At 36.3% G+C, this 10,022-nt stretch overlaps 1 protein-coding gene across 1 annotated transcript in view; it reads left to right on the top strand.

Moving 5' to 3' along the window:
• The first annotated feature begins 708 nt into the window (after positions 1 to 708).
• Positions 709 to 10,022, top strand: part of LOC140329080 (multiple coagulation factor deficiency protein 2 homolog) — a 32,163-nt gene continuing 22,849 nt past the window's right edge. The window contains exons 1-2 of the mRNA XM_072409164.1: positions 709 to 883; positions 4,498 to 4,584. Of these exons, the coding sequence (XP_072265265.1) occupies positions 726 to 883; positions 4,498 to 4,584 (245 nt within the window). The 5' untranslated portion in view covers positions 709 to 725. The remainder of the gene's footprint in view (positions 884 to 4,497; positions 4,585 to 10,022) is intronic.

Raw genomic sequence — 10,022 nt, 5'->3', positions numbered from 1 at the left:
GGGGGTATTGCCAAAATGTATGTTCAGCTAAAAATATATTACACAAGCTAAATGGCAAAACAGACATAGTTACGTTTGCAGCGCTGGGTCCCAGGTTTGAATATCAGCCAGGACACTATCTGCATGGAGTTTGCAGGTTCTCCCCCTGTTTGTGTGGGTTTCCTCTGGGTACTCAAGTATTCTCCCACATTCCAAAAACATGCGGTTAGGCTAATTGGCTTCCCTCAAAATGACCCCACACTGTAATAAATACATATGACTATGGTAGGTATATTAGATTGTGAGCTCCTATGAGGAATAGCTAGTGACATTACAATGGACATTGTACAGTGCTGCATAATATGTTGGTGCTATATAAATACTGTAAAATAATAATAATATTAATACTACATAGGTAATAATTAACATACTACAAACCAGCATATCCCAGACAAAACCATATATACAAGCATACATACATACATAGTTGACAGCAGTTAAAACCCTATAGATACTTTACCCTCTCCTATTTTATCCAAAAAGGCCTAAAGTGACTTCCTAAAAGAACCTAACAAACATTTGTCCATTGCATAGCTATAATTTGTGATTTTTTTTCATTTGTACAGGTAGGAGGATCCAGCTCAACTAATAAATCATCCTGCTATCATTACATGCTGTTGGGCCCTCTGGGAAATTGGGCAGCTGTTAATAAGGCCACCTCAGCAATCATCCTTAGTCACACAGTCATGATGAAGCCAGGGGCAAGGAATATCCTATGTTTTGTGCTTTTCTTTCCTATGTCTTGGAGTCTTGTGAAAGCACGGCCAGAGGAGAAAAGGACGTCTATTAGGAACAACTTTCCTACCAATGCATTTCATAACAAGACAATCATCACAGACCACCAGTAAGTTTGACTATATGGAAATTATAATGAGTAATAATAGTAGTAAAAGGAAGGTGCTCTATATGTATACCATTTGCTACAAGATAGCTTGATTTGAATATAATTATGTTGTTAATTGGTTGATAAATGGCCCCCACTGTTCAGATTAGTACTGATTGTACTGATTAGTGCATTATCATTTCAGCAAAAAATACAAGTGGTCTCACAATCTTTTATATGATGCATAAGTTGACTTAAAAACTGCATGCTTGTTCAGTCCGGAAGCAGCAAAGAAACCAGTTATATGTGTCCAGCCAGCATGATGTGCTTTTGCTTAAAATCTGTTTTAGGTTTGCTCCAAAGCTGTCTACTGTTACTGTAGCCAAAAAACTCTTTAACTCTTTGATCCTTGTTCCAGAAGACCTGATCTTTGTCTATGTGTTTAATGTAAAGTTAGCCATGCTCTGATGTGTTTTAAACAGCAAAAATGTTTCCTGTATTTACTGATTTTTTTATTTATTGATTTAAAATGTATTCACTTTAATACTAACTATTACAACAGGTAATTGCAGATGCCACAATTCATTTTGGAAACTTTTAGTATAAAATGGTCAGCAATTTGGTGAATTTGCTGATCTGGTCAGTCCTGCAGAAATTAGCAGGTGTTTGAAATCTACACCATTTGAAGAATATTTTCCTTGCAGTAGAAAAATTGATATATCAGTTGTCAGCCTCTTGCTTGGCTTATATATAATTTATGTCTATATAACTTAGACACCTAATTTTGGAATTTTTGGGATTTAATCTGGTGATAAATTTCCTTACAACTTTAAATTTATATTAATTTGGTTAAAAGCACCAAAAACACCACATAACTTTCATGTGTTTTTTGTTTGAGTATATCAAACTTATTTGGACTAACTGTTTGAGTGAAGATCCAGTGCTTGCCTGCTCACATATCTTTAAAAAGTCCACTACTTTCATGGGTTATACCTACTTTTGCAAATGATTGTACTTTGCAAAAGACAGCCCAGCAGTAAAGAAACAGATTTTGTCCAAAAGAGCAAGCATAGAATAGTTTACCATTTTCTGTGTCGTAGCATTTACCTTTTACTTGAAAAGCTTATATATTTATTGTTCATTTGTATTCAGTAGTTTTATCAATATAATCAAGTAAAAAACATATCTTTATAAATCTGTAATTTAGAAAGTATTAAAGTGTAAATTATTAATGTATTTATACTAGTTAACAGCCACTATATTTAATTTTACATGTTCTCGGCAATTAACATTTCAGGACCGATTATCTGATTTATATGAATTCATATTAACACTATCATGTCTGTTTATAAAGTAGTGAATATGATATTTACCAACAGAGAAGTTCCAGCAATAGATTGATTGACTAACTGACTGACATCATCATCAACTGTGTAGAGCTGCCTACAATTAAACAAAAAAACTGTAAAAATAAATGCTATTGTCTGCTGAGCTATAATGAGGCATTAGGGAAGTTTTAAATTGGGTCTTTTGTTTTTGTGGCAATTGGCAAAGTTTACTTCTTTGACTGATGGAACTTCACTTATTTTAAATGTTTTTAGATCAGTGTCTATAAGTATAGAAGCCATATAAGTTATATAAGTCTACAACACCCACACACAAAAAGAGTTTATATATTTTTATTTATTACTTGTATTCTCCTCCAACTGATTCTACACTTATAAGGTATACACAATATCCTACATGGATTCCACACTGACAAGATCTACTCAACAAACTGTTTTTTTATTCACTGGTTCTCCCCACCCCCTGAGGAAGCCTAACCAGCAAAATGCGTTGGGACTCGAGATCCAGTTCAATAACTACATACTTTTTTGTACCTTTACCTTAGGTTGTATCTCTGTTTGAAATGTGTAGTTGACCTCTGTCTAGGATCATGTCCTAAAAATCCCACATTGAATTGTTGTAAAAAAAAGGACAATGAATTCTATGATATTTTAACACCTTTTTGGATAACTGTAACAATACTGTAACAATTTGTTTTTGTGACCATTTATAAACTTCTGAGCCTCTGGGAAAAAAAAAAATATTTTCTCTTTACAAATTTTTTTTAATTTACTAATAAGGGGTAGGCTCACATGACTACATTGATCTAGATACAAATAGGTCTGTCAGAGTTTTAGCATCATATTGCAATGGTTTTAATCAGAAGGAACTGGGAAATATCAGGAAGGCTGTAAAGATGTAGAAAATGAGTTTTATACATTCTACTGACACTCCTTTTCTGCATCTTTACAGTCTTCCTGATCCTGGCCATCTATTTCTGTATATACCCGCGTAGAGCGGTAAGTAGGCTAAAGTGGCTGAATGCAGTGCCGCTTTGTACCGCTTTCAGCCCCTTTTTCCGGACAGAATTTAGTGGTTGGGTACGGTAAGTAGTATACCTACCTAACCACTAAATTCTCACTATGGTATTTGTTTACCGTATTATGGCTGTAATGGCTGTATTATGCAATTTTATTGGTATTTATTTTGAATATTGAAACTTCCCAGTAGCTGCAGCATTTCCCACCTTAGGCTTATATGTGAGTCAATCAAGTTTTCCTGTTTTCCAAGGTAAAAATAGGTACCTCAGCTTATACACGGATCGGCTTATACACGAGTATTTATGGTACTTGTATTCTCCTCCAAATTATTCTACACTCTGCTGTATAGATCCCATAACTCCCATAGCCATCCAAAAACTTAATGAATCAATAATTTTTTGCTCAAATATGGAAAAGTGGAAAGAGGGTACTATATGACTTTCCACAAGCAAACTACTTATTGACGAAGCCCCGAGTTCATGACATAAAAAGGGAGAAAAGAATAAGAGTTTTTTTGGGGAATTTAAACTGAGGCTTATTGTTATATATTTGTTTTTCAGGTTGGACACCACGTTGAACAACAGAGTCATATCTGTCCCAACGCATTTTGCCAAAAAGGCTTCATCAGGTGAGGGTAGAGATTTGTATTGATATATACAAAAACATAAAACAAAAATGAAAGAACATTTTTACAAGGCATTGATATTGTGAACAAGTGTTCACAATAGTAGTAAGTCATTTTTAAAACAATATCCAGTGATTACAATCATTAGTGATCAAATCATATGTGGATAAATGTAGTAGGTCTTTGTTTTTGCAAATATATTTTTGCCTGTATCAGTTCAAATCTCTACCTTCCCCTAATGAAGCCATTTTGGTGAAACGCGTCAAGACAGAGATGACTGTGTTGTTCTATGTTTGATCCAACTGTGCTTGAAGTGATCGTTATTGATTTTACTGTGCTTGAAATTATCATTATTGTATTTTTCCTAATTGGAATTGCTACCCCTCACCTAAAATACCTAATATAACCTAATATAGCTCAGGTGAATATAGTTAGTGGTCAAGGAAAATTTTTTTTTACCAATACATAGGTTAAAAAACGGGAGCAATTATCATAACTTAAAACCCCACTATAAGTCTGTACCTTTTTTTAATTATTTTTCTTTTTGCATAGCAATAACAATTCATTGGTTTTATTGATGTCTGATTTTTTTTTTTTTAACATTCAAATAAAAATTGATTGTAACCCACTGCTGCAACTTATAGTCATTTAGAAGATGAGTTGAGACACGAGATGGGAGATATTGATTTGGACAAAGCCTCAGAAGATGAGCTTGAATTCTATTACTTCACGTAAGTGTTCACAAAATATTTATTGTTGTAAAAGGCCTAGAAATGTTGCATGGACTGCAATAGTTGTTTTTCAATAGATCGAGTGGTATAAAACATGTGAAAAAGTAGATATTAAATACATAAACACATATCTGGTATTACTAGAGGTAGTTAGTCATATTTAGTTATATTTAAAGCAACTACAAATAAAAATGTGATTGTATACTGTAGTCCTGCTTTAATGTTCTTTTTGGACAAATGATTTCTTCTGCCACACCTCCCATGCAGGTTGAACTAGTTTATTCACTTTTTGATTGAAGATACATGCACTCTTTTGCAAACTGTTGCAAAATTTGCCCCATGCAGATCATGATTCATTTTAGAGAATTCATTAGGAATCAGAGGTCAGCTTCTGGACTAAATTAGCTGGATAGGTCAGTCCTAGAAAAAATAAGCTCCGGTTTGAAATTTGCACTACCTATAGATTTCTTTATGGTGAAATAATTGATTTGTAGTAATTTGCCATCTTTGTAAATGCCTAGATTATAGTATTGAACAAAACTGACAATTTCAGTTTTACAAAATATATTGTAAAAAATTGCTTCAAAAAACATTTGAATTCACAGTTTTTCAGGGCTGAATTATAATTTTAATTACAAATTATTGCTATAGCAGCTTTTGTCATTACCTGTTCATCTTTAAAATCATAAAGATATATGGCCATAAGGCAAATGGTCAGTGTTTGTAGAAAGGTGGCTGCATTGAACAGTAGCACACCTGTCATGTGAATAACAAACTTGTGAATAATGTTTTTATTTATGGGAAGTATAGGATCAGAGGGGTACATAACTTTTAAGTATTAACTGAATACTGCCATACCACTGCTGGGTAGAATAAAGACAAAAGAGAAGGTAGCAGAAGCTTGGCCATTATTATCATAACCCCCCTCCAGTTTTCTTACTCATGGCCTTGTGAAAGTTAGTATTAAGATTATGCACACTGAATATGTAAATTTGTTGTCATATGTACGCACAATTTTCATTTCCCCCTCGCCCCTTTTGACACCCCAGGATGAAATAACCAAGCCTTTAACCTTTTAACAGCCATTTTAGTTAGTGGCTTGCAAGTGCTCCAACCAATTTATTTTAGCAAATTTTTTATTATTTCTTATTTGTGACATTCCCTTGCTACAAATTATTCTGCGGTCACCTGTTAGTGTATTATAACAAAGTGGGGAAAGCATCTTTGAAAATTTCATCAATGTGTAGAAATTTGAAAACAGGGTTGTACACACAGCGCCACATTTCATTTGGCACACAGATATCTAGATTCTCAAATATTAGGCCTCAGGGATGCTGTAGGGAGAAGTAGGAAGAGGTGTAGGCAGTGTAGCAAGTTGTTGATTTTTATAACTTATTTGATTGGCCTGAAACAATGTATCTAGGGGGAATACTGCTTACAAGGCCACTGCTGTAATGTGTATTTATGTCCACTTGTCACTAGGGGGCAGTATGAGACTATAGTTTCCATACCGAGGGGAGTCAGCTGACTGCTTGATCCTCTGACAGTAGGGAATGATCAAAGGATTCAAAGCATTCACAGCAATAAGAGTAAACCCAGTAAAACCAGCTGGGCCTGCTTTTTGCACTGCTTATCTCACACAAGATAACTGGTCTGGGGCAGACAAAAGGTTAAAAGACATCTTCCCCCTTTCCTTCTTTTCAATGCCAAGCAAGCGACAGGACATTCTGGGGGGTGGGCTGTCAGGAGGTGCCAGGAAAAGAATTTTCTATATTCCTGGCACTTCTGCCAGTGCACCACTGGGCAACACCAAGGAAGGACCTGCTTAGGTAATCTGCCAGCTGATTCTTTACCCCTGGGATATATGTCGCTGAAAGGTTTTAAGAAGTGTTCCTCTGTCCAAGAGTCCAAGAAAAAAAGTTGAGGCCATAACCTAAAGGAGACACTGCCATCTTCTTGCTCTTCTGAGAATGTCTGCCCACACTGTCAAACCTTGCTACGCCACCACCAGGTCCTATTGATTGATTTTAGTTGTTGGTGGGTGAGACCACTGGCGTTGCACTTGTAAACCCTCACAATTTACCCCCTAGCCCTTGAGATGGGTGTCTAATGTTAGAAGTATGTTAGAGTACCTTTAGACATGATGTCCACCAAATCAGATTTTTTTGAACAGTTCCTGGAAAAAGGATACTATGGTTCAAAGCAACAATCCCATTGCTTGAGAAAGCATATTTGGAGCCTGCTCATATGCAATCTGACCCAGGGAACAACTGGAATTGAGGGGGTCATTAGACCCAAAAATATTATGTCTCTCCTTGCTGGGATACTGATCAATCTATTGAAAAACTGAGCACATTCATTTAATTGGGTTACCTTGCGTTGAGGCAGGAAAACTCTCCCCAACTGCATGTTGAAAACTACTCCCAGGTATTCTATCCTCTGGGTAGGGGCGTACCTGACTCTTTCACTGATTTATCAACCAAACAGACAGAATCCTCAATACCTGAATCCTTTTTTCTTCTAATTATTCCTTGGATCCTGCCAGGATCAGCACATCATCCAGATAATGGAAGAAACAAATGCTCCTTAGTCAAAATAATATTATTATAAGTATTATCGCAACAAACAGCTTGCTAAAGGTTTAGGAGCTGACAGAATAATCTGAAAGGATTCCACAGAAAAAGGCCAAGACTACGGAAAATTGACAATGCTTTTCTGACTAGTAAAAGTCGGAAAAGAAACCTGTGTCCTGTTCTTTCACCGGAACAGGCACTACATTTCTTGTACAATTCGTGAACGTATAAACAGATGGTCCCTTGTTATGGTACCTCCACTGGTAATATAGTTTGCAGAAACCAAGACCTGTTCAGCAATTCAAAATATATTGAATTGTACTACTTACCTCGAAGTACAAAGGGTGGCTATGGGCACCAAATGTGTGGAAGAAAAGAAAACATTAAAGGTCACTTGAGAGATGGCTTCTCCTCCAAAAGAAGCAGAAGAGTCTGAGTTTAAAATTCTCACCTAAGCCTTTCTCATCACACTAAGATGACTCCCAACAAACCTTGTACAAAAAAAAGTGCCTATGCTGGGACAGGCGCTGATGCAGGATGTGATCTGATCGGCTCCATGCTCCCCTGGTCCTTGGGCATATTCTGAAACCACTACAGCAGCAGCAGCTTCTACCCGGCCTGCAGAGGATCAGTAACTACTAGTGCACTTGATCTTCAGGATGTGAAAGTCAGGGACAAACAGGAGTGATTGCAATCCCCATGCACAAACTCCCCTCAGGGATCGCAAGATTTCACAGGTTTCACAGAGCAGCCAGCAACCTTTCTCAGTTAGCTGAGCTACTTCAGGCTGAATAAAATTAGTACTGCTATCACATCGGAACAGCGCAAAGATCTTCAGTGTTTAGGGGCCAGGCTTGACCACATTGAATAGAAAGTGGATGACACTGTTTCCAGAGTCAACCAGAATTTTCCCCAGATTACATTATTGGATTCCCTGATGAGCTAAGATTAATCATCCGTGATGTGCATGATGCTACTAAAAAGTTTATGCAAGTGCTTCTACCTGAGTGCCCTGCTGACCGGCTTGAATTAGACCTGGCCCATTTGCTCCCAAAAACGATGGGCCTCCAAGGGATCATATCATATATCATATTCAAGCCGGACTACTTTTCCACCAAGGAGGCTGTGATGAAAACTGCGAGGGGACGGTAGCTGATAAAAGAATCTCCGGTTCAAATTTTCTCTAACCTATCAGTTTTAACCATCCAACGCAGATGGGCCTTAAAACCGCTTTTCCAATTGTTGTCCTCCAAAGAATCACCCTATGGCAGTGATGGCTAACCTTTTTGAGCCCGAGTGCCCAAACTGCCGCACAAAACCAAAGAATTTCCTCAAAGTGCCAGCACGTCAATTAAACCTTAATAACAAGATTTTAGTATCTAAAAACTCTTCATAAAGTTGCCTGAACTATGTAACATCATTTTTAAAGGTTGGAGTCTTTGTATTGTCAGAGAATCAATTTGATTCACAATCTTTTGGTTTTCATTTCAATTTATTGGCAATTTATAATGTTTTAATGATTTCATTCAATTTAATGAATTTAGGAAGAATTTGATTCTGTTACACAATATATTTTAAATGTATTATTCACATATTAAATGTATTATTCACATGTCAAATGTATCCTGAGTAAAAAAAAAGATAAACTTCCTAAAACTGTTAACTGTGTCAAGACTCGGTGTGTAATTCCAAAGAGTCTATACAGGTTTTTATAAAATTTACAATCAAATTTGAAAATAGTTAAATCACTACATTTCTAATAATATGATGTAAAGAAAACAAAAGAGCTTTCAATTAAACCAACCGTTTTTATTGGAAATTCCAGATTGGAATACAACAGGGCCATGTAAAGTCCCTTTTTTAAATAACATCTTTAAATAATTTTTAAATAACTTAGAAAGTGTCTTAACTGCAAACTGAAACACTGCTTCATGTAAACATATGCATTGGGCATGGTCTGAAAAAAATTAATGTGATTTTTGTTGTTGCATGCATGCTGATAACTTGTCAATCCTTGGCTCATAGTGCTTTAATTTCAGAGCAACACATGCAGCACTCATGTCATCCGTTAATCTGTTTCTAGCATCAGATTTTATATGATTCAAAGCCGAAAACAGCTGCTCACAAGCATAGGATGACCCAAACAAAGTAAGAAGAGCAATCCCAAGTGCTTTCATGGACTTAAAATTGTCTGGCAGAGAATTCCACGCTTTTAGGATTTCATTTTCAGAACTGCTAGCAGTGATTTCATTTGTCACCCTTTCACACTCAATACGTTCAAGAGCCGCACGCAGGTCATTGAATTTAGATTTCCAGATAGAGCTTTCATGAAATTCCAGTAGCTCCATTTCCAAATTTTGAATATCCAACCACTGTTAGCAGGAAAGATCAAGATCTTCAAATGTGGACTTTTCTGGGGAAGTTATAAATGAAAGGGTTGTCTCCATCTTACGGAACTGAGAAAATCTTTTACTAAAATTCTCCTTTGCTTCGGCTACAATGGTGGAATATGCTTTGTGGATTTCCTGGTGTTTTTTATGACTGTCTACAAATATTGTAGAATTATCCAAATGTATTTTTAGGTTGGGAAAATATTTTAGCTGTCCACTCTCAAGGTCTTTTTCAAAAACATGCAATTTTCTCTCAAAAGCTTTGATGTCACCAAACATGCTTTCTGCTGTTTTTCCCATGCCATGTAATTTTTTGTTTAGTACATTAAAGTGGTTAGTAAAATCTGTAAAGAACATGAGGTTGGTAAGCCAGGCCATGTTGGTGAGTTGAGGATAGTCTTCCCCCTTTTCTTCATAAATAGCCTAACTTCTTCCAAGCAGGCCACAAATCTCTCTAACACTCGTCCTCTGCTCA

The sequence above is a fragment of the Pyxicephalus adspersus genome, chromosome 4 (assembly GCF_032062135.1).
Source record: "Pyxicephalus adspersus chromosome 4, UCB_Pads_2.0, whole genome shotgun sequence".
NCBI lineage: Eukaryota > Metazoa > Chordata > Amphibia > Anura > Pyxicephalidae > Pyxicephalus > Pyxicephalus adspersus.
This window is presented reverse-complemented; position numbering and strand designations above follow the sequence as displayed.